The 26,233-nt window shown below is 45.9% G+C and overlaps 1 protein-coding gene across 5 annotated transcripts in view; it reads right to left on the reverse strand.

Moving 5' to 3' along the window:
• MFSD6 (major facilitator superfamily domain containing 6) overlaps positions 1–26,233 on the reverse strand; it is a 138,213-nt gene that overhangs the window by 12,524 nt on the left and 99,456 nt on the right. For all 5 annotated transcript variants that reach the window (XM_077448672.1, XM_077448671.1, XM_077448673.1 and 2 more), the window contains exons 5-6: positions 22,143–22,241; positions 246–526 (exon numbers count right to left, since the gene is read on the reverse strand). In XM_077448672.1, coding sequence (XP_077304798.1) covers positions 246–526; positions 22,143–22,241 — 380 coding nt within the window. The remainder of the gene's footprint in view (positions 1–245; positions 527–22,142; positions 22,242–26,233) is intronic.

Here is a 26,233-nt window from a genome sequence, read left to right on the forward strand (position 1 = left end):
CATTTAGGAGAATTACAATATGGGGGTTCTAATCCTACACTTATTTGAACAATCATATGCTATATTTCAATACATACTTTTATAGTATTTTGTTTGAGTCTACGTACAGTATGTACTTTTCTGCAAAGACCTTATAGAGTAAAGTAAAATTCACATTTTTACTAAGGCATGACATATGGACGTTGTGAACGATAACTTCCTTAATTAAACTGTCTGCCTTTTACACTTAGTCGTGTAGACATTACCTGGAGTGGCTGGTTTTCTGAGGTCTGGGTGGTTTTAGCAAGGGCCACCATTTCCTTTATTTGATAAAAGGCATAAGCCAGAGTGACCCACGGCGATGAACTTATTGCCCAGGCTGGTCTGTTAACATCTTCCTGCTCCTCCTGGTGTTTTGTCTTCTTAGGTGGCAGCTTGACCTGAATAGTAGGCATAATGTTCTCTGAGTGCTGTGGCATCAGGTCGATAGTTGCTATGGGAACCGGGCTGGAGGGAACAGGGATTCTTTCTGCCAGCATTGATGCATCTGCAGAAAAAAAAACAAAGACAGATTTAAGGATGCACTTTAAAGTACTATACAAGAGGGAGAAAAAAACTTTTTTTTTTTAAACCATATCTAGATATATATAGACATGGGCAAATGTTTTGAGAATGACACAAATATAAAAATTTTCCTGCCTCCGTTTTTATGATGGCAATTTGCATACACTCCAGAATGTTATGACTAGTGATCAGATCAATTGAAATTAAATTGCAAAGTCCATCTTTGCTAAGAAAATTAAGTTGATCCCATAAACATTTCCACTGCATTTCGGCTACGGGATCAGGGCACCGCCAGTGCAGAGCTTGCTCAGGAATGGCAGCAGGCAGGTGTGAGTGCATCTGCACACACAGTGAGGTGAAGACTTTTGGAGGATGGCCTGGTGTCAAGAAGGGTAGCAAAGAATCCACTTCTCTCCAGGAAAAAGACCAGGGACAGAATGATATTCTGCACAAGGTACAGGGATTGAACTGCTGAAATATGGGGTAAAGTCATTTTCTCTGGTGAATCCCCTTTCCAATTGTTTGGGGCATCCGCAAAAAAAAAAAACAAAAAAAAAAAAAAAAAACTTTGTACGGAGAAGAAAACGTAAATGCTACCATCACTCCTGTGTCATGCCAACAGTAAAGCATCCTGAGACCATTCATGTGTGGGGTTGCTTCTCAGATGAGAGAGGGCTCACTCACGATTCTGCCTAAGAACACAGCCATGAATAAAGAATAGTACAAAAACATCTTCCAACAGCAACTACACCCAACCATCCAACAGTTTGGTGACGAACAATGCATTTTCCAGCATGATGGAGCACCTTGCCAGTTGCCATAAGGCAAAAGTGATAACTAAGTGGCTTGGGGAACAAAACATCCAGGCCAGGCCATCATGCCAAGAAACTCCTCAGACCTTAATCCCATTGAGAACTTGTTGTCAAGAGGCGGGTGAACAAAAAAAAAAACCCACGAATTCTGACAAACTCCAAGCATTGATTATGCAAGAATGGGCTACCCAAAAAAAAAAAAAAAAATGCCAGTGCGAATTGCAGAGGTCTTGAAAAAGAAAGGTCAACGCTGCAAACAATGACTCTTTGCATAATTGGCAATAAAAGCATTTGACACTTATGAAATGCTTGTAATTATACTTCAGTATACCATAGTAACATCTGACAAAAACATCTAAAACCACTGAGGCAGCAGAGTTTGTGAAAATGAATATTTGCGTCATTCTCAAAACTTTTGGCCACAGCTGTATATAAGGCAATACACAAGTACAAAAGGATACAGGGGGTCTCCGGGTTACGATCCAGTTAGGGACTTTTCTCCTGTTTGTAATCCGGAAATGTTCGTAAATTGGCCGCGCATGCGCAGGACGACAATTACGAGGCTCCATCTGGCCACGCATGTGCAGAGCGGCAGATGGTCTGTGCAGAACAGCAGAGGGTCCCCACAGCACCCTATTCGTAAGTAGGAGTGGTTCGTAAGTCTGGCTTTCGTGAGTCGGGGACCCCCTGTATATGACCAGAAGCTCTAAAAATACATCTACTTTTCAATCTTTTGGACATCAAAACGTTGATAGGATGCTGAATATTCCTGATCTGCTTGAAATTATTTAAATAAAAAATAAACAGAACAAGCAATTATATGAAATAACCCACAGTAAAAAAATACTCCTGAAGGCAAATGTAATAGCTTTCGTAGAAAGAATTAGTAGAACCTTTGGCTGGCAGATAACAATGCAGGTAAGACCCTGCCTATTACTTTATTAAATGCTATATTTTGTGGGTGCAATGGAGATGGCCTTTAAATGCTTAGCATTGGTCTGGTTCTGAAAAGGATTAAAGTTTTTTTTTTTTTAACCAGCTGTGGACTTAGGGTGTGCTACACATGCCCAAAAAACCTGAACTGAAGTACACAGAGTAAGTAGTGCACCCTGTCCTTCAATTTACATTAGTTCCCTATTCAGGCGTTCTTTTTTTATAACTGATGATCCTGACAATAACACTTCTTGCCCTACAGTGACAACTTTCACCTGCTATACTGTATCTGTGGAGGAGAAAATTTGTCACATTAGGCTGCTCTCTTGGTTTGAGCTATGAATGCCCCTTCCTCTCTATCACATAGGAGGAGGTGGTGTTCTGTAGTTCGCAGAAGATAGCTGTTACAGGAGCTAAAATGATCTGAGATCTCTGTTCAGCACACAGACGTTACAAAGGCGCAAAATTTCTCACAGGATCGATAAGTATTTTCTGTATTCTCAGGAACTGTATGTAAATTGAATGTAGATCCAAATCTAAGGACTGATAAGCTACAATGTATTACTTTGTTTGTTCTTGGGTTTAGATACACTTTACAGGGAGCTTTTTTTAGGGGAGTGTCTGCATTTGAGACTGGTGTATATCACACTGCTGTGCATGTTCATTTCCATCTTAGATTTCCAAAATCTGTTTGTTGTCTTGCCTAAAAGATGACAACCACTGTCATGAAGATGAAGTCTTGTAGATCCTGTATAAAAAAAAAAAAAAAAAAGAAAAACACACACCTTTTCGAAGTCCACTAAGCTGGTATGAGACCAAAAAGACACTAACACTTCTACCTTTCCATCTCTGTGGATATACAGCATTTATGTATAAAGTATCTATTCTTTACCATGTTTAATCTGGCCTTTTGGCCTTCATTTGTGGCTGTGCGCATAGTATTTAGAGAATGACAAAGCCCAAAAACAAAAATGTAACCTACTGCAGCTTAAACAGACTCTAGATGTGATGACCGCCTTTGTTTTTTGTTTTGTTTTTAAGTCTATGAACATTTTCAGCAATTACAGAAAATACATGCTGATCTTGCTAGAAAAACAAATGTCTTGTCAAACTGAACTAAAAAAAGGAAAGAAAAAAAAAAAAGTATTTTTCTTCTGTAAACTACTATTAACCATACCCCTCACATAGCATAGATTAAAAAAAGGGAGACATGTTTCTAGTCCAGCATAGGTGGTGATCATTGCTCCCTCCATAGATACAGTGAAAGAGAGAAATACATGGTGTTATCTTCAAGATTACTAAGAAAAATAAATAAAATGAATTATTCTTTTTGGATGTGCATGATAGAGAATATATATATATTATATAATTTTTTCTTCAGATCTTTATTTTTAAGTCAAATCTGAACATATAAACGTTTAGCAGAAACTATGCTTTGCAAATAGGGAATTTCACTTTAAATATTTGCAAATGAAGACCTTGATGAGGGTGTGGTGTTATGCTACCAATTTCTACTAAACTGACACATATTGAGCCAAACGTATCATAATTCCAATTTAAATGTCTTAAATCACCAGTAGGTGGCAGCAAGTATTTTAAGGATTCATGTTAAAGTGGTTGTAAACCCTTACAAACCACTTTGACCTACAGGTAAGCCTAGATTAAGGCTTACCTGTAGGTCCAAGCAATATCTCCTAAACCTATATGGTTTAGGACATATTTGCCCGAAAACGGGCACCGCTGTCTACGGTGCATGCGCCGTAGACAGCGGCACGCAGGCGCACTGAGCGCGGCATTTCCAAGAATGGAGCTTCCGCGCGTGTCGACTCCCGTGCGCATGAGTGACGTTATCGCGGCTTCGCCGAACGACAGCGGTGGAGCTGCGAGACGCCACCAGCAAGATGGATGCGGCGGACTACAGGGGACAGCGGCGACTTCGCTGGCTCCTGTGTCAGGTAAGTGACACATAATGGGCTACTATGCAATGCATAGTAGTCCATTATGCTTTGCCTTTGCAGGGAATGAAAGAGGAAGTAAACCCATCAGGGTGTCCTTTGTTGCTGCGGTCATAAAAATATTGTTCCTTTATAAGGTCTACCTTTAGTAATGTTTATGGTAAAACAACTTGTTATATAAACACGTACTAAAAACTAGCAAGATACAAGTCGAGACTCTCTTAAAAGTTGACAAACACACAGATAATGCCTGAAAAGTACCAAACTGCAAATATATACACGCGCACACACACACAAACTATTGTCAAAAGTATTGTCAAAAGTATTGTCAAAAGTATTGTGACACCTGCCTTTACACACGAAGTTTAATGGCATCCCAATCTTAGTCCGCAGGATTCAATATTGAGTTGGCCCACCCTTTGCAGCTATATCAGCTTAAACCTTGTGGGCAGCCTTCCCTTTAGAGTTGAGGAGTGTGTCTATGAGAATGTTGGACCATTCTTCCAGAAGCACATTTGTGAGGTCAGGCACTGATAGAGAAAAGTCCTGGCTCACAGACTCCAATCCGATTCATCCCAAAGGTGTTTTATCGGATTGAGGTCAAATCATTTGGTGGGGGGTAGATTATGGTATGGGGTTGTTTTTCAGGGGTTGGGCTTGGCCCTTTCGTTCCAGTGAAGGGAACTCCTAAGGTGTCAGCATACCAAGACAGCGCCATCCATTTTCAGGGCTAGTTGATTCGGCAGGTGAGTTGTTACACACTCCTTAGCGGATTCCGTCTTCCATGGCCACCGCCCTGCTGTCTATATCAACCAACACCTTTTCTGGGGTCTGACGAGCGTCGGCATCGGGCGCCTTAACCCGGCGTTCGGTTCATCCCGCAGCGCCAGTTCTGCTTACCAAAAGTGGCCCACTGGGCGCTCGCATTCCACGCCCGGCTCCAGGCCAGCGAGCCGGGCTTCTTACCCATTTAAAGTTTGAGAATAGGTTGAGATCGTTTCGGCCCCAAGACCTCTAATCATTCGCTTTACCGGATAAAACTCGTGCCGAGAGCGCCAGCTATCCTGAGGGAAACTTCGGAGGCAACCGGCTACATACATGCTGCTTTTTATAGCATATATCCATTTTTTTTTTTGGTACGCCTCTGAACGCAGCTACATTTTGTCCTATTTGTTCATGCACATTGAGGTTTTCAAGTTCTTATTTTAGAAGAGCATTCACTGGCATAAATACAAAATCTGTTTTCAGAAAGATGTTACTGGCATATTTTACACACATGCATAAAAATGCATAAGTATATTTACAGTTAACATAATAAAATTAATCTTAGCCAATAAAATAGGATTTTTAACTTACCGTGAAATCCGTTTCTCAGAGTTCATTGACAGACACAGCCTTCTTATTCAGAACCATAGGGATATCCCAAAGCAGTGCCAAACATGAGGGGTGGGTCAACGAAAATTCCCAAGGCTAGCACAAGAGCCATAGGACCAGCTGGAACCCAACCTGAACGCTACCCCTTCAAGAGGGAATAGACCCTCTAAAAAGAGCATGCAAAAACTTGCGGCCAAAAGAGGCATCCGCAGATGCCAACCCATCCACATTGTAGACTTGTGAAAATGTACACCGATGACCAGTGGTCACCTTGCAAACTTGCACAACAGACGCATGATGACAGAACACCCAAGAAACACCAAGTGCCCAAGAAGAATGCGCTGTAACAGGGAAGGAGGCACCCAATCCCTGACAGAATAAGCCCTCCATCCAGAGAAGGGTTGCAGAAAAAAAGCAAACAACCCCTTTCTTGGCCCGTCCGCAAAAACCCATTCAGGGCAGATAAGGCAAATTCCCTGGAAAGTGCTGACCATGAACACAAGAAAGGCAACACAATGTTCTTATTCAAATGGAAATCCAAGGACGGACCTCTGTAAAAAGGGGCAGAGCACCACCTTAACCTGGGTAAGGTGAACGACAAGATAATTCCACCCTTTTTGACACCCTGTGAGCAGAGGTGATAGCCACTAACAGGCCACCTTCTGAGACAAAGTAAGTAGTGGAATCTCCCGAATAGAATAGAGATAGAGAGGCTTCTGGAGAACCAAAATCACCAAGATCAGATCCCACGGCGGTAGAAGAAACCACACTGGTGGAAACAGATGTCTAACCCCAGGAAGTGCGAGGCGAGGAGACTGAAGAAGACCACCCAGGCTGACACCTGGGCCACGATGGTACTCAAGACCCCTTTCTTCTCACACCCCCCCCCCCCCCCATCAGCAGTGTTGGAAACTGCAGCACCTGGCCCATCACAGCCAGGCCGTTACTAACCAGCGACTCTAAAGCAGGATGGACGGTCCTTGGGACAGTAGGTCCTTCCTGAGAGCCAAGCGCCAAGGAACATTGGCGACCGGGTCGGCATACCCAGACCACCGGGACCCATCCGGAGCCAATAGAATGGCCGGAATCCTTGCAGCCACGATCCTGTCAAAAAGCCATAGCAGAGACTGGAGAGGAGGAGAGGCATAGAGCAAAACGTGGGTCACTAGAACCGCCAGAAGATCCCGTGATCTTCCCAGAAACCTTGGTACCGTCCTGTTGAGCCAGGACGCAAAACAGATCTACCTCAGGCGTGACCCCAGTGGAGCCAAATACGATGAAACACGGCCCAGTGAAGGGCCCATCTCGTGGTCCAACCCTAACCAACTGAGGTATCCGTTTTACATTATTCTACTCCTGGAAAGCATATGCCAGAACGAGATGCTCTGCCCATCGGAGGATACTGCCAACAGCCTATTTTGGCCTGCCCTGGTGAAGGACATAAGCCACCGCCGTTGCCTTGTCCGACTGGATCCGTATCGGGAGCCCCAGAAGTCGATCCATGATCCAGAACTAGTCTGTTCCCATGAAGTCCCAGGATCTTACTTGGCAGTCCTAATTCCACTAACGTCCAATGGTCCTGAGCAGAGCTCAGTCCCAGGACCTCTCCCCACCGAGACAGACTGGCATTGGTGGTCACCCTGTTCAATACAAGGAGAGAAAGAATTTAGCCCACCGAAGAACCAGAGAGCGAAGCCACCAGACTAGGGAGACTGGTTTCCTGACTCAGCCGAATAAGATTGTCCAGAGACCTCGGGTATTTGTCCCATTATGCCAGGATCTCCCCGAAGGGAGCTTGTACGGAACTGTGCAAATGGAATCGCCTCAAAAAAAAAAAAAAAAAAAATGGATACCATCAGATCCAACACCCACATGCAGATCCACAGATGAGCCCACCTACCGGACAGTAAATGAAAAAACGCAGTCTGCAACTTCTGGAGTATTGTCCGGGAGAAGAAACACGCTGGCCAGAGCTGAAGCCTGGGTCAGGCTCAGATGATCCAATGATCTGGCAGGGCCAAGCAGACTTCCGATAGTATAGACTCTGCTGAAATCAGTCAAGGTTTGTATAAGAACTACATTGCTCCTCAGAGTAGTCGATGAGTCGGAGAAGATCGTCCAGGCAGCCCAGGATTGCAAACCTCCACCGACATAACCACGCCAGATCCGGGACCAACATCTCGTGAACACCCGAGGAGAGGTGGCCAAACCCACACGCTCATGATGCTCTGCACCCACATAAAAAAAAAAAAAAAAAAAGGAGGAAGTGCTGGAGTAGGGCACATAACAGAATGCGTAAGTAGCATTCGCGATGTCGACAGAAGTCAGAAAGTCCCCATGATGGACTGCCACCGCTGTGCGGACAGACTCCATCCTGAACTACTGTACCCAAACACGGCAGGCCAGGGCCTTGAGGTCCAGAATTAGATGTACCATGCCCTCCATCCTTTTGTGTTGTTGGAAACACAAAAGACACAGTGGACACTCCCAGTTCTCATGGACAATTAAGTCAGAAGGAGGAGAAGGAGAAGGGAACGCCTTCGCCGCGCAAAACCGCTTATCCAAAAGGGATACCAGCCACCGCTGCATCCCCCACCTTGAGAAAAAAAATAAAAAATAAAAATAAAAAAAAAGGTTCCCGCATAGATGCAATAAGTGCAAAAGCCAGCGCCCCACGACCGGGGTCCCACACAGGGAGCACAGACTGTTTCCCCCCACAGGGGGCACTGACCAAGGCCCCATATAGTAGGCGGCCACCAGGTTCTGCAGGCCGCAAGCGGGGGGGCCCGAACCGATCAGTCTGCCGCAAGCCGCAGCCTAAATTACGTCAGCCTGCCCCGCGGGCGCCCAACATGGTACTCGGCCGGTAGGAACAGTGTGTCCTCAAAGCCCCTAGGCCAGAAGCCAGGACCCCACCCGGGAAGGAAAGGAGGGGGGATAGAGGAGAACTCCGGAGGGACCGACCACCCCAGGGAGTACCCGCGCCCCCCACCCCTCCAAGAAAGGAGAGACGGGGGGCCCCTTCTTACCGCTCCAGAAAAGTGTGCAGATAACGCTCCCAGACATATCCTCCTCGCTACAGAAGTGGGGGGCCGTCAACCATGAGGAACACAGATCGAGACCCAGTCGTATGCGAACTCGGGAGACTTAACTCGCAGGACCAGCCGCTGTCCAGTGGGCTATGTTACAGCCAACCTAGCGCTTAGCTGAGGTCTGCACACTCTCGCTGGCCAGACTGGGGTGACCCTCTAGATGTATCCTGTCCGTCGCCCAGCCCGACAGTTGATTGTAGTTCTCACTGGAAAAAAAATCCAGGAAAAAGAAAACAAAAAACAAATTCCCAGGACTAGCAATCCCAGTAGGGAACCAGGTCCTTACTCCTGACTAGGCAGAAAAAAAACTGAATACTTAGAGCAGGGAGGATGTTATATACTGACTGAGGATGGCCCATGGGCATAGCCAGGTGTTTGTTTTTTTTGTTCTGCCTAGTCCTACTCCTATGGAGGCAATATAACCCTATGGTTCTGAATAAGAAGGCTGTGTCCATCAATGAACGAATGAGAAAATTAATTGATGTGCGCAGGCTTCTAAATGCCCATTCTTTTAGGTTGGATTTTTCTCTCAGCTCCATACTCCATAGATTAGAGTGTTTTAATACACCTGTGTACATGAAGTCTTTCTGGACACAAAGAGTGTAGAGTTATAACCCCTTGTCCAAATTTTTGTCGTCATCAGGGTGTCTGTTGCAGTTAATGTCCTGTCTCATGAAAATGCCAGCAGGATAAGAAGAGAAGATACATTTCCACACTTGCCTCCACAGCATAACAAACCTGATGTACCAGGGTCTGCACACAAAGTCGTCCAGAGTTTTTTCAGGACATACAGTAAGACTGTCAGACACCTTCCAGCTGGAATTGATCGGAACCAGAGAAGAAATCCATTTTTTTGTTTTGTTTTTTTAATAACAGTTTAAAAAAAAGGAGATTTTTTGATAAGGATCATGTACATCTTTGGAACAACCTGGGACTCTGCCATCTCAATCTCAAGCCTCGGTTAGCCTCTACTTGTGTGACCAGGAACCTAGAATTATGGCTTACCCACTAGCAATCAAATTTGAAAGCTGATACTCCTAGAACCAGCCCTTGAATTTGTTTTGTTTACTTTTTAAAGCAGTAGGGTTTTTGGATGATGTCGTTCACATCATCAGCCTTAATAAATTCGGCTAGGTGGACTCTCTAAGCCCAAGACCTGGTCATGGAATTCTGCCTCCATGTGGCCCTCACTGCTCTGGGGATCGGCTGTTTGGGCCTGATCTTCAGGCAGTTTTGGAGATCGACAAGAAATTGTTTCCAGAGAAGAAAAGCAGGGCAAGAAATAAGTATTTTTGTGGCCAAAGACTTCAGATCCAACAGGAATAAGAAGGGCAACCTAAAAAAATTAAAATAAAATAAAAAAAAAGCACTGGACAGGCCATAATGGCCCGCCAAGTCTCAAGGACTCATTTTCTCCAGTCGGAGGATGATTAGCGGGTGTGTCCCCACAATGGAAACAAATCACTTCCAATGTATTCATTGTAGACTTGAACATAAGAGGCTACAGCATGAGGTTTGATTGGCCCCTGCTTTTGAGCTTCTTGGTGACCAAGCTGCCCAGGGTTCCTAAAAAGTCGAAGGCCTTGTGTCTATAGGTGGAGGAGTTAGTAGATCAGTGTTAGTGCCTGTTCCCTAACAAGAAAGGAGCCACAAGTTTTAGTCACATAGCTTTGTTGTAAAGAAGCTCTCAGCAGAGTTGAATGATTTTAAATCTAAAGCCTCTCAACAGGTCCATAAAATAGGGGTTTTGCATGGAGTCGATCATTTCGATCAGGCCTATCCTTCAGTCCAATTGTTTCATGACCACACTAGATCTGAAGGATGCTTGACTTCATGTTCCTATACACTTGTCTGTGGATTGCAGTGAAGATTATCATCAACGGAGGGCTTTTCTTCTTGGGCTCTCCTCTGCACAAGAATGTTTTCAAAGATCTTTGGGGAAGCCCTAGCCCCCTTAAAGTGTTAATTAAACCCAAAAATTAACATTATATTGCAATTTACCAATTCTTACATGTGGTGGCGGCATTCATTTTCCTTTTAAAAGTGGTTCTAAAGGCAGAATGCTTACCTTACTGCAGGGGAGTCAAACTTGTAGACCCTCCAGCTGCTGCGAAACTACGAGTCCCATTATGCCTCTGCCTGTAACCATCAGCCTTGCAATGCCTCATGGGACTTGTAGTACCAAAATAGTTGGAGGGCCGCCAATTTGAAAACTACGGCATTCTATTCAACAGTGTAAAAACCTTTTGCACACAGCTTCCCCCACAGCCCCCCCCCCCCCAAGTTGTCTTTGCGTCTGTGTCAGGTCACATTCAGTTTTTCTGATCTAGATCCAGCAATGTGCATGTGGGGGAGGGGGTGGAGCCAAGAGCTCCAGCAGGGTACCTGAGAAGAGGAGGATCAGGGTTACTCTATGCAAAACCATTGCACAGAGCAGGTAAATATAAAAATTTTTATTTTAAAACAAACAAAAACCAGAAAAAAAAAACAAAAAAAACCACAAGCCTTTAATATTACTTTACTGCTGTCCAAAAGGTGCCTCTGTGCTCCTTCATCTGAAGTGAACGCACTCTAATACAGGAGTTGCATTACTAGCCTGATCACCAGCTGAAAACAGAGGGGGAAGAAAGCATAAGAAAATAAACCTAATGCAGCCACCACAAGTAACGACTGGTAAGCTGCAATATATTACGTTAAAATTTTTCAATTTATTACGAATTTAAGATTGAGAGCCGTCACAATTGTCCCTTACCTAGATGACCTCTTGCTCATTGTTCCCCTTCAAGAAAAGTTACATATAGATCTTTTGTTTGAGCAAAAATGGTTCCAGGGCCTAGGATGTTAAAATTATGTGGAAAGTCAACCATGATTTCATCTCTGGTAGTCAAATATCTGGGTTACAACATTCATTTCAGAGATCAGAAATTCTTTCTCCCAGAGGAAAATATCCTCAAGACAGACCAACCGATACCACTGCTGCATACAAGAGCTGGTTTCTAGAAGGTTGGTCATGGCAGCGGCAGGACTAATGACTGTGTGCATTACAGCTGTTCCTTGGGCCTGTCTTCACCAGAGAGCCCTGCAGTTTTTCCTTTTAAGAGTTTGGGATGACACCAAGGAGACCCTCAACAGCCTTGTAAAGATTCCAAGACGACTCAAATGAGCCCCATCATGGAGAAGATCTCGGGCACAAAAGAGCTGTCTTTGGAGTCGGCAAGTCTCTTGAATAATAACAGATACAAGCTACTAGGGGTAGGAATCTCCCCTAAATGGCCAGGTAGCACAGGGACAGTGGTCCAAAAGCAAAGCCAAAGCCTCCTCAAATTGTAAAGCGTGGATGGCAGTCAAGTGAGCTATGAAATGTTTGAGATGTCGAAGGGACCTTATCTTAAATTTTCTGACAGCATATCCACAGTGGGTTATATCAACAAGCCTGGAGGTACAAACTGCATGGCCCTGCAAAGAGTGGCTCAGAACATTCCGGATTGGGCAGAAGTCAATCTGCCATCTTTCGGCAAAGCACGTAAAAGGCATATAGAATATCCTAGCAGACTTCCTTAACCACTTGGGATCCGCGCTATTGCCAAATGACGGCATTAGCGCGGACCTACATTTCCGGGACTACGTCTATTGACGTCGTCCCGTGTACGAGCGGCCTGCGCGCCCCCTGAGGGGCGCGCTCTGTGATCGGCGAGTCCATGAGACTCGCCTGATCACCGATCCGTGCAAGGGGTCGATCCCGACCCCTTATCACGTGATCAGCTGTCAGCCAATGACAGCTGATCATGTGATAGAACGGAGCCGGTAATCGGCTATTATTCCTCCTGGCGCTGACAGCGTGAGGAGAAAAAAAAAAAGCCGATCACCGGCGGCCGTGATCGGGACATCAGTCCCGATCACGGCCATCAATACAAGGGACCACCTGCCAGTGCCCACCTGCCTCCCGCAGTGCCATCCTGAAGTAAAAGTAAAAGCAAAAGTAAGTGCCCCCCGTCAGTGCCCACAGTGCCACCCACAGTGCCCACAATCTGCCTCAAAAGGTGCTGCACCCCAGTGCCGCCCATCAGTGCCCAGCAGTGCCGCCCATCAGTGCCCAGCAGTGCCGCCCATCAGTGCCCAGCAGTGCCGCCCATCAGAGCCACCTATCAGTGCCACCTATCAGTGCCCATCAGTCCCATCTATCTGTGGTACCTATCAGTGCCCATCCGTGCCACTTATCCATGCCACCCATCCGTGCCATCTTATCTGTGCCCATCTTTGCCCATCAGTGCCGCCTTATCTGTGCCCATCAGTGCCGCCTTATCTGTGCCCATCAGTGCCGCCTTAACTATGCCTATCAGTGCCCACCAGTGCAGCCCATCAGTGCCCACCAGTGCAGCCCATCAGTGCCCACCAATGCAGCCCATCAGTGCCCACCAATGCAGCCCATCAGTGCCCACCAATGCAGCCCATCAGTGCCCACCAATGCAGCCCATCAGTGCCGCCTAATCAGCGCACTTCAATGAAGGAGAAAAATGACCCGTTTGCAAAATTTTATAAACAAACTATTAAAACATGATTTTTATTTTTTATTTTTTTTTTGCATCTTTTTTTGTTTGTTTAGCAAAAAATAAAACTCCGAGCTGTAACTAAATACCACCAAAAGAAAGCTCTATTTGTGGGAAAAAAATGCTAAAAATTTCATTTGGGTACAGTGTTGTATGCCCGCGCAATTGTCATTCAAAGTGCATCAGCGCTGAAAGCTGAAAATTGGTCTGGGACTGAGGGGGGTTTAAGTGCCCAGTAAGCAAGTGGTTAATCATCCTCAGGTGTTGCAAGACGAAGGGCCCCTTAATCCAAAAGTTTTCTCCTTCCTGGTAGATACATGTGGGGCAGCCAGAGGTGGATCCATTTGCCTCCCAGAGAAAAAGTAAGAGGTTTTTTTTCTATCAATCCAAGGGTTGCGGCTCTAGAGATGGATGCCCTTGGCCTCTCAGTCTTTGTTAGGTCTTTCCCTCGTAAAGACCAATTCCAAAATTCCTTCAGAATTTTCTTCAGGAAAGAACAAATCTGATCCCGATAGTGCCCAAGAGATCTTGGCGTTTTCTTCTTCAGGCCACAGTTTCTCCAGTATTCCTTCCTCTGAGGGAGGACCTATTGTCTCAAGGACCAATTCTGCATCCTTAAGTAACGGTATTGAATTTGATGATACTTCTGCAGAACAGATTTTTAAATCTTAAAGTTTTTCAGATAGAGTAGTAAAATAAGTTCACTTCAATCTCCCCCCACCCCCACTCCATTCACACATGGGAGTGAGGAGAAGCCCTCCTGTAAGGACCAAGTTGATCCCACTGGAGTTTACATACAGCTGAGGATGCTTTCCTCACCCCCAGGTGACAGGGCTGGGTGCCTGAGTAGGAAAGCATCAGGAGAAGGTCACATGCTCTTACACTCAAAAAAATAGGATTTTTTTGTACTCACCGTAAAATACTTCTCTGTAATTCACCAACAAACAGCTCCTCTCTTAGCCATTGGGTTGTTACGCCCACCTTTAAAATACTAGGCATTACTCGTTCTGTAATGCAGAGAAATTTCCATTTCCGCCCAGGGGGGCGGTCCTCCGGGTAACAACCCTCCAGCCTGCCATGCAGTCATCAGTATGTCAACAAGCAGTATAACGTAAAGAGAAAAAGGAGGGGCGGGTGCTGTGTCGGTCAGTGAATTACAGAGAAAGGGATTTTACGGCGGTAACAAAAAAATCCTATTTTCTCTTATATTTACAGACTGACACAGCTCCTCTCTTAGCCATATATAATTTGAAAACCAGGTTGTCTCCTCTAGAGAAAGGACTTTAAAAGTGGGCAGGGGGCCAAGAAAATATACAGAGTATAATAAAACATATAATTTTAATTATAATAAGATAACAGCACATACAGTGTTGACAAATATTACGATACAGATTTCATATATTTACACAACATAAAAAAGATCACACAAAAACTTTATTAAATTAGACATAGCTCATTCCTCTGTTACTGTAGTTCTCCTACAATCCAAATGCTTTACAGTACATTACAGTGGACGAAGGAAAAAAGCCCAATGCGTTTCGAGATCTTAAATAGATAAATTCTCTTCATCAGAGGTATGTATAATTCACATAAAACAGTAATCAGAAGTTGGAAATAAGAGATTGAAACAAAAATCGAATTGAAATTAATATAGCGACATCTCAGTCATATAACAATCAGTAGAGACTATTATCCATAGATAAGAAAAGGGAAAAAAAATAAAAATAAAACACCACTAACCAGTACAGTATCCAGGTTGTGTATGCTGAACATAAGGAATAGGGGTAGTACCAACACGAACAAGGGGGTAAAGGACCACGCGAAAAAAAAAAAAAAAAAAGAAGAAGAAGAGAACCCCCTCTCTCTGGTCTCCAGATAGCAACGTAAGCCGGTGGGATCAAACGGGCGCCACTGCACACAAAACAGAGATTTAGGGTTTTCTAATTATTTCGTTATTTAGGATGGGGTTAGGTTTTGGCCATTTTGTATCTGTGTTTTATTAGCACCTTTTTCAATTTCTCTCTTAGCCATTGGGAACGTCCCCAAGCAGTGCCAAACGACGAGTGGGAAAACAGCATTAAAAAAAAACAAAAAAAAAAAAAAAAAAAACTTCATCCACCATGGCAAGTTGGAACTAATGAAACTTTACCCACAACAAAACAGTGCGTGGAAAGAATCCACCACTAAACAAGGGTACCCTCAACAGGAGTAACTACCCACAACCGCACCAAAACCTGCAGAATGGAATGCAACAGTGCATTAATTTAACTGTACTGCATTTTTATCGAAAAACCAGGAAAAAAGAAAAATAATGCATACTCAATTGCAACTATATGGCCGCCTGCCAAACTGCGGCCAAAACAGGCATCAGCTGATGCACTGACATCTACCTTGTAGAACTTGGTAAACGTGTGGACAGACGACCAGGTCGCCATTTTACACACTTGAGCAACAGACGCTTGGTGTCGGAAGGCCCAAGATGTTCCGATTGCCCTTGTGGAGTGGCCCGTGACCGGAAAGGGGGCACCTGCACCTTCAAGGCATAGGCTTGTACTACAATCTGTCTGATCCACCTGGAAATGGTGGCCGATGAGACCGCCATGCCTTTCTTTGGACCAGCCACCGAAACAAACAGCGAGTCCGACTTCCGGAAGGGAGCCGTAGCAGACAAATACACCTTCAGAGCCCGAACCATGTCTAGAGCATGAAGGGCCACCTCCTCAGGATGTGTCGGCTTAAGACACAGATGGTAACACAATGTCCTCATTGATGTGAAACGCCAAAACCACCTTCGGCAGAAAAGACGGTTGCAGGCACAACACCAACTTATCCTTGTGGATAACCAGGTAGGGCGACTTGCAGGACAAGGCCGCCAGTTCCGAAACCCTCCTGGCCGATGTAATGGCCACTAGAAAGACCACTTTCTGGGAAAGAGGCAAGAGAGGGATCTCCCCGATATTCTCAAATGGTGGTTTTTGCAGTGCCGATAACACCAGGTTCAGATCCCACTGGGGTAGCGGTGGACGCACCGGAGGGACTACAGGTCGCAGCCAAGGCTGATATTTGTCCTTTAATGGTGCTTAACGCCAACTTCTGGTCTACTCCTTGCTGAAGAAACAGCAGTAACCTGGATATACCAAAGGAGCGCGGATGCCATCCTTTCTTCTCACACATGGAGATGTAGGCCTTCCAGGTACGATGATAAATCTTCCTGGATGAGGATTTCCATGCTCTCAACATAGTGGGGATCACCGAGTTCGACAGACCCCTGTTCAACACCTGGCTTTCAATAGCCATGCCGTTAAAGCCAGCAATGGTAAAGCAGAATGGAAAAATCGGACTTTGGAGACAGAAGGTCCTCTCGTAACAGCAGTCGCCAGGGCGTGTCTGCCACCAGCCGTACTAGGTCTGTGTACCACGGACGTTGAGGCCAATCTGGGGCGAACAGAATTACTGGAATCACCTCGACTTCCACTCTGCAGAGCAGACGTGGTAGTAGCTTCAACGGAGGAAAGGCATAGATCAGCTGATACTGACCCCACGGAGCTACCAGCGCGTCTGCCCAAGGATCTCGTCCTGGACACAAATCTTGGCACCTTTCCGATTGAGACGGGAGGCCAGAAGATCCACATCTGGCATGCCCCACTGCAGCCACAGTAGCCTGAACACCTCAGGATGCAACACCCATTCTCCTGGGTCCAGCATCTGGCGACTCAGATAGTCCTCATGCTAGTTCTCCACTCCTGGGATGTAAATGGCCGACAGAGCCGGTACATGTCGCTCTGCCCACCGAAGTATGTGAGCGACCTCCCGTGCGGCGGCTGAGCTTCTTGTTCCTCCTTGGTGATTGACATATGCCACCGCAGTGGCGTTGTCTGACTGGATCCTGAACAAACACCCTTGAATTCTCATCGACCAAGTGGAGAGGCATAGCCAGCTCGAGCAGATTGATCGGCAGTTTGGATTCCTTCGTCGACCAGAGGCCCTGAGCCGACTGAACCCCCATCACGCCACCCCAGCCAGATAGGCTGGCATCCGTTGTGATCACGGTCCATTTTAGAGGAAGGAACGACTTCCCGGACTGAAGCACCCGGGACCTCAGGCACCAGATCAGTGAATCCCTGACTAGCTGGCTCACCTGGATCTGCCAATCCAGGGTCAACTGAGATTTGTCCCATTTTGACAAAATCTCCTTCTGCAGAACTCTGGTGTGGAACTGGGCATACGGTACTGCCTCAAAGGAGGCCACCATGAGACCCAGGACTCGAACCCAGAAGTGAAGCGACGACCACTTGCGGTTCATCAACAGCTTTACCGCAGCTCAGAGTCTGCAACTTGTCTGAAGGGAGAAACTCTCCTTTCCCTGGAGCCCAGCAGCAAGCCTAGGTACTCCAAATGCTGGGTCGGTACTACCACCGACTTCTTTAGGTTTAACAGCCACCCAAACTCATGCAGGGTCTGCATGGCGATAACCCCATCCTCCTCTAACTCTGAGGCAGAAGATGCTCTCAGGAGGAGTATCCCACGATCGCGATCCCACATTGCCGCAGCAATGCCAACACTGGAGCCAATACCTTGGTAAAGACTTGGGGGCTGATGCCAAACCAAAAGGGAGGGTCACAAACTGGTAGTGGGCTTCCCGATTGCACACTGCAGAAACTTTTTATGCCGGAGGCATATGGGTATGTGCAGGTACGCATCCTGGATGTCTAAGGACGCCAGGAAGTACCCTTGGAGTGCAGCGACTACTGAGCGAACTGATTCCATTCTGAACCTCTGCACTTTCACAAAGTGATTGAGGGCTTTTAGATCCAAAATTGTCCGAACCCCTTCCTTCTTGGGAACTGCAAACAGGTTTGAGTAGAACCCCTAGAAAAGTTCCGATTCCGGAACGGTACAGTCACCCTGCGATTCAGCAGGTCCCTTACTGGTCCCTTACTGCCCCCAGATACGGGAACACCTTGGGTGAACCGGCTGGCTTACGGGACCCAAAAGGGGCCGCTGCCTCAGCAGAGGAATCTGCTGGCTCCTGAATCTTCAGGGTATCACGTACAGCTGTGATAAGTGTTCCAACAATCGCTTTGTCGTGCACAGACCCAGACGGGGACTCATCCTCACTGTCTGAACGGTCCTGGTCAACGTCATCTGACAAGACAGAGCAGGGATCACTAGTCTCAGTGGGACCCGAGTCTGCGTCAGAGCTCTCCCCAGAGGACGGGGGGGGGGGCCCGCTTTTTAGCACCTTTGCGCCCACGCAGTGCCTCCATCTTGGCAATGAACAAATTAAGGACCACCGACAAGGTGTCCATGGGCACTGCGCAGTCAGCAGGCGACATGGTTGCAATTGCCTGGATTTCGGGGAAGAAACCAGTTTCTGAAGCCATGCTGACCCTACCTTGTCTGCCACCCGAAGGAGACTTAAGACAGTGACAGTCCCACCCTCCTTACTGCTGCTGGCTGAGGGGCTCTTTTCCGCAGGACTTACCACCCTGAGGGGTTCTGCGCTATCCAGCAGGTAGTGCCTGTAGTCTCTGTTGGCTCCCAGGTGCAGAGGGAACAGCCCTGTGTCGGTGGAAGTAGCTGCTAATGGCGCTGAAACTGCTCTGTAGTGTGCTCAGGCTCAAAGAAAATGGGCGCCCAGCATCCAGTGTAAGGACATAAAACACAGGGAGAATGGCCGCCACAGCACAGGAACACATGCTGCCGCTAGAAAACACTGAAAAAACACGTGTTCAAGTTCCTAGAAAATGGCCGTCGACGTCCAGTATAGGACAAATCACAGGGAAAATTGCTGCCGAAGCCCAGGAGAGCATGCTTTCTCTTGTCCACACATAAAATGGCCACCGAATGCAGAACCCTGAGGGACAGAAGAATAATGGCAGTGGACACAGCGCTGAACAGGACACAAGCACAGCCTCACAGACACCTTCCAGGGGCATGGAAAACAGGACACAGCCAGCCAGCGCCAACCCCCCCCCCCAGGTGAGAGCCCCCCCGGAGAGCCTCTGCACAGGCACAGGCAGGCACACACACACACACACACACACACACACACACACACACACAGCTCAGCAGCATCCCCCCAGGAAGGGGGGGGGGAGGGGGAAAGGGACAGGGAGAGAGGGAGGTGAGGGACCCCCGAATCGACCTCTCAGGGAATGCCCAGCTGCTCAGCCCCACTGAGGCAGGGAGAGCTGTACTTACCAGTCCTGAAGAGCTGGGAGACATTCCATCACAGACCCACTCACTGATCAGTACAGGGTGGCTGCTGGCCCGACACACTGATGCAGACATCAGTATCCCGGTCATATGTGTGGCCCGGAGCATAAAAGCTCACGACCACCTCTGGAGCTGAGGTTTCATTGTGGCCAGCCTATCGCGGAGCTGCAACCTGCACACGCTCGATGGCCCAGACTGGGGAGACTACAAGGATAAGGGTAACCAGCCTGTCACCCAGCCGGCTGTTGATAGCAGATCACAGGATCTATCGTCTTGCGCAAAAAGCCAAGCTTCTGCAGACCAAAAAAAAAAAAAAAAAAAACGGAGCGGTGGGCCCGCCATGATGACTGCATGGCAGGCTGGAGGGTTGTTACCCGGGGGACCGCCTCCTGGACAGAACCAGAAAGTTCTGTGCGTTACACAACAAGTAATGCCTAGTATTCTCCTAAAGGTGGGCGTAACAACCCAATGGCTAAGAGAGGAGTTGTGTCAGTCGGTTAATATAAAAGAGAAAGAACAGGTATTTTTCTTTTCAGGCAAAAAAAAAAAAAAAATGGCAAGGGAATGAATGAAAGTATAAGCAACTGTAAGGGCCAGGATTAATGTGAACTTGTTGTTTTGCCTGGAATGCAGAAAATACAGACTAATTTTAAAGATAACCAGTCATTTTTAACATATAAGCTCAATTTTAGTCCAGATCATGTATAGAGTATGTAGAGAAGCAGTGGTCATCACACTGCCAAAATTACCTTGTGTGCAAATATTGACACAATGTAATCTAATAACTGAGGATGAAAGGCTTAGGGCCATGTTCTTGAAGTGGTGAATGATCAGTTTGCCTGTGCAATGTCACATTTATGCAGAACATTAGCCTTCTGCATTTGCACGATTGGGTCTTCCCTTTATCATTAGAAAATGCAAGTCTCATAAAAACAGCAATGAAACCGTGAAGCCAAACAGTAAATATAACAGAAATGTTGCAAACACCACAAAGGATTTCCCATGAGTTCCAATAGAAGACCCACCACATTGTATTCCACTCACCATCACACCTTACACATGTTGTAAAAGGTCTTAGCCTTTTAGCCCCTAGACCTGCCACTGGGTGAACTTATGACCTCAACAAAATTTGTAGAGCAGAAGAGATCAAATCCAACAAGGAAATTTGCCTAAATTTAACCTCTTTTTACAAAGGGGTCCTTATGTCTAAATGAAGGCCTGGCCTGTACGAACTTTCGTTTGTAGGCTCTAGAGAAGTTACAGTTCACACACACTCTACATTAACATGGATAAATAACCATTCACAAAAGTTATATACTGTATGTAGTAAAATAGCTTTCAACAATTTGCTTAAAATGTAGATTATATATTCTACATTCTGTTTAACAATACATAACAAAAAGTACAAAGAGCGCCACCATTTAAGTGTAGATAATTTATTAAAAATAAAGGGTTAACATTTAAAATTTTAAAGAAGTTCACTTTTACAAAAAAAAAAATTAAAATAAATATTTTTTTTGCAAGTGAAAAAAAATGTGCAGTTAGGTACCTGTAAAGCATTGCACCCACAATCAGCAGATCATAGGTGTAATGCCATGGTCCTGCAGACTGTCTGTGAAGTTATCTGCCTGTATCTCCGATACAGGCAGGCAGTTACACTCTGCAAAGTGTAACTCCACAAAGGCTGTCGGGACTTATAGTTTACCCATTCATAGAACACCATGAATGGATGACTCAGCCAGGCAGAGCCCTGCACAGTGGTGATTTTTGTAGATTGTAACAGCGAGTGGGGGGAGAGGATTCCCCACACACTCTGACACTGGGCACTTGGGGGGGGGGGGGGGGGGGGGGGGAATTTTTCTTTCATTTTGGATAGAGCAAGGGAGGGTTATTACCAGTGTCAGATTTTTTTTTTTTAGTCATCTGTGTCCATGTCTTAATAGTCCGGTTCACTTCCTGTCCCATAGCCAAACAGGAAGTTAGAGAAAATCCCTGCAAATAAAGGGAATCCCTTGAGGACCCACAGGCCATCAGAATTTTTTTTTTTACTTTCACTGATAATGGTAAAACAGGACAAATGGGCAGGGTGACTCTCCTTAAGAGGTTGAAAACTCTGTGGGGGAAAAAAAAAAGAAACCTGTAAAGCAAAGGCATAATGAGCTTTTATCATTAAATATTTACCTTAGAACTAAGCTGTTGCAGCGGCACCCGCACACTGCTGAGGCAGCTGACATTTCCCCCAGAGTTTCTTGCGGTCACCATAGCTCTGACTGGGCGGAGTCGAGATGCCGCCTCTCCCCGTGTGTACGTGGGAGTCGCCGTTCACGACACAGAGCTCAGAAGGAACAACAACCCATGGCCGTTCCTTCAGAGCACATGCGCCAGTGAGGTCACTGGCTGCATGTAATGTAAATATCTCTTAAACAGTACATGTTTAGGAGATATATTGTCTACCTATAAATGTCAGCAGAGGAAGTTTAAAACTGGCAGGTGTTCTTATCCCTCTCCACACAATCCAAAACCTATGGTTATATTTTAATGCAAGTCAACCACCCCAGCTTCCTTGGTGATAGATGTGTATTTGTATATATATATTACACACACACACACACACACACACACACACATATATATTTTACACACACAGACAATACAAAAAATACAGACCTTCTCCTTTTTGAGGGATTCCAACCCACTGGATCAAAGCAAAGAGCAGAAGTATCACAAGAGATGCCATTCCAATCCCTCTAAATGTTTCTGCCGCACCTAAAGTATCAGAAGATACACTCATTAGCACAGGGGTTAAAGGAGGAGGATTATTACACAGGATCTCCTATGGTCAATGAACGGATCCTTACACGTTGTGTAATCCAGGAGAAGGTTTACAATTTGTGCCTACTGAGATCCTTTTCTATACACTGCACATATTAGGATATTTAATAGTAGTGAGGTTCATATTCTCTACACAACGAAAACACTGTTTTGATTCCAGTGTACCTTATATCTAGATGTACAGCTGAAACCTCGGATTGCAAGTAACGTGGTTAACGAGTGTTTCGCAATACAAGCTGACCGTTTGCGAATGTTGTCACGCAAAACGAGCAGGATTCAAGCCTCTGCGGTGTGCAGTACCGCATTTGGACAGAGGTGCAGGGGCACCAATAACACTTGGAAAGGCTCTATTCCCGAGCCTTTCCGAGGGATTCCAAGTGCATTTGAGCAGTCTCCGAGTATTCGAGTTTCTCCGGCGCCCACCCCTGGCCACATGCGGTATTGCATGCAACAGAACTCAATGTGGAACAAATTATCTTCGTTTCCATTGACTTCTATGATGAAACTCGCTTTGATATGGGAGTGCTTTGGATTAGAAGCATTCACCTGGAACGGATTATGCTGGTAATCCAAAGAGCCTCTGTATTTCTTTTCATAAATGTATAAATTTTATGTGCTGCCATGAAACATGTTAAAAATAAGCCATGAAGAGATGTAAAGACAATAGACATTGTTACTGCAGGAAAGTCCAGTTTCACTGGACTAAGGGCAATCTAAGGATGTTACCATTTTTATCAGTAAATGAAACCTCTGCCAGTATGTAATGTGTATATGTTAACCAACTGGAAAAGATCATGGATAGAGGTCGACCGATATGGGTTTTTCTCTGACCGATGCCGATATTTAGAAATCGTGGCGGCTGATGGCCAATATATGATGCAGATTTTTTTTTTTCCCCTTCATCTCAAAATCTAACAGACACCTTTCACACTGAAGCGTTTTTCAGGCGCTTTTGGGCTAAAAATAGCACCTGTAAAGTGACTGCAAAACAGCTCCCCTGCAATTTCAATGTGAAAGCCAGAGTGCTTTCACACTAAGGCAGTGTTTCTCAATTCCAGTCCTCATGGCCCACTAACAGGTCATGTTTTCAGGCTCTCCATTATTTTGCACAGGTGATTTGATCAGTTTCACTGCCTTAGTAATTATCCCAGCCGTTTCATCTGAGGGAAATCCTGAAAACATGACCTGTTAGTGGGCCATGAGGACTGGAATTGAGAAACACTACACTAAGGCGATGCGCTGGCAGGATGTTAAAAAAAAAAAAAAAAAAAGTCCTGCAAGCAGCATCACTGGAGAGGTGTATACCGCTCCTCCACCACTTCTGCCCATTGAAATGAATGGGCACCGCTGCCGAAGTGCCTGCAATGCGATTTGGCAGCAGCTCTTCACGGGCGCGCATTTAACCCCTTCCTCGGGCACTAGCTGGGATATAAGTGCACTGCTAGCAGCCGAATAGCACCTCTAAAATGACGGTAAGGAGCCGCTAAAACTAGCAGTGTTTTACAGTCTACGCCTGCCCACTCCAGTGTGAAAGCAGCCTTAAGTAATACAGAAAATTTCTAACATTTATTAAACAAAACAAACCTCCAATGAGTTCACTTATATGTATAATTTAGATAAAAAAAAAAAAAACACACATACATACAATGAAGTGACCAACAGTGCTGTGTTTATTTGTGGTATATACAAGTCCATATACAGGTGCTGTACAGTGCTCCAGAAAACAAAATAAAGGGCAAAGTAGCAAAACACAAAACCTAGCCATGTCACGGCTCTAGCTATACAATCTGCAGGCCCTCACTACCAGGCTGAACAAGCCTGCTGCTTAACAGGTTTTACGAACCTTACTCTCCTCACAGACCAACAGTGTGTGAATGTCCCAGGCAGAGAGCAAAGGCTGTCTGCTCAGGTGAGATTAAATTAGCCTGGGGAAGAGGACCAAGACCCGAACTGGATCATGGATCACAGGTTTCTGAACATGTATGAGAGGAGCCTGGGAGAGGTATAAACCCCAAACACTTTTCCTGGCTCTCTCTGGGACGCTCTGCTACATATCCTCCCCCCCCCCCCCCCCAGTTTCAACCCCAGGGTTGGAACACCTGTGGCCCAACAGGAGTGAACACAGGATAGGGCATCTACATTCCCCATCTCAACACCTGGCCTGTGTTTTACTGTGAAGGAGTAATCCTGTAGAGCCAAAAACCACCACCATGGAAAACTTCAGGCAACTTGCATTGACTTCTGTTACAGAAGTCATTTGCAAGACGCGCTGAAGTTATAAATCGGCCTTTTCTATCAGCACAATCGGCCAATGCCGATTAAAAAACATCAAATATAGCCGATATGCTGGTCGACCTCTAATCATGGACTTAGTGAATTGATAGGCAGGAGCAGTCAGTCACAGGGATGCACCTATTAATATTGCTGGTCTTCCAGCCTAATAAAACTAAAAAGTACTGTTGTCCTTGTTTTTCAGATATTAGAAAAGTACAGTTATTATACAGGATTTATATAGCACCAACAGTTTGCACAGTGCTTTACAATGTCGGGGAGGGGGGGGGGGGGTACAATTACAACACAGTTCAAAACAGAAGGGACAGGAGGGCCCTGCTCATTGAGCTTACAATCATCTAAAGGGAAGGTGAGGTGGAACAAAAAGGTAATAGCTGCCGGGAGTGATCTGGAGGTGGCCCAGGTGCAGTTCTTAGGTGGAGGTGGGGTAGGCTTCCCTTAAGTGAGTTTTCAGGGATTGCCTAAAGGCGGACAGGGTGGGGACTGACCAGACATACTGGGGCAGGGAGTTCCATAGGATGGGAGAGGCTCTGGAGAAGTCCTGGGGAGGTGAGCATGAGAAGGTAACAAGGGAGCTAGAGAGCAGGAGGTCTTGGGAGGAGTGGATAGGCCAATTTGGGCGATATCTGTAGGTGGGGTTAGTGATGTAGCTGGGGGCGATGTTGAGGATGGCCTTGTATGTTGTGGTTAGTATTTTGAATTGTATACTGCGGGGGTAGTGCAAGCGAGTCAAGGTATTGGCAGAGAGGAGCAGCAGTCACAGATTTGTTAGTAAGGTGTATTAGTCTAGCAGCAGCATTCAGAATGGACTGAAGGGGGGATAGTCTGTGTAAGGGTAGGCCAGTGAGGAGAGCGTGTTGCAGTAGTCGAGGCAGGGAATAGGATTTTTGTACTCACCGTAAAATCCTTTTCTCTGTAATTCACCGACCGACACAGCTCCTCTCTGTAACTACATGGGTTGTATACCCTACCATTAGGAGAAACTAGGCAAAATTGTTACACAATACACAGAACTTTAATCCCGCCCCGGGCCATCAACCCTCCTCCTGCTGCTAGCAGCTTCAGTACGTCAACAAGCAGTACAACGTAGAAAAAAAAAGGGGTGGGTGCTGTGTTGGTCGGTGAATTACAGAGAAAAGGATTTTACGGTGAGTACAAAAATCCTATTTTCTCTTATATTCACCGACCGACACAGCTCCTCTCTAACTACATGGGACGTCCCCAAGCACTGCCAAACAAGGGGTGGGAAAAAAAACAGCATTAAAAAAAACTTCATCCAAAATAAAACAAACAAACACAGCAGTGTGTGGAAACTCCACCACAAAACCGGGCATCCTCAACAGGAGTGATCCCCCAGACCGCAACCTTGCGGAAGTAATGTAACAGTGCAAAAATGAAACAGTACTATGTTTTTATCGAAAAACCAGGGAAAAAAAAAAAAAAAAAACTCAATAGCAACTACACGGCCGCCTGCAAAACTTTGCGGCCAAAAACAGCATCACCCGATGCACTGACGTCTACCTTGTAAAACTTGGCAAGTGTATGGACAGACGACCAGGTCGCTGCCTTACACACCAGAGCGACAGGCGCTTGGTGTCGGAAGGCCCAAGACGTTCCGATTGCTCTTGTAGAGT

Source organism: Lithobates pipiens, unplaced genomic scaffold (assembly GCF_037356315.1).
Source record: "Lithobates pipiens isolate NorthernLeopardFrog02 unplaced genomic scaffold, aLitPip1_a1.2 Scaffold_22, whole genome shotgun sequence".
NCBI classification, from domain to species: Eukaryota; Metazoa; Chordata; class Amphibia; order Anura; family Ranidae; genus Lithobates; species Lithobates pipiens.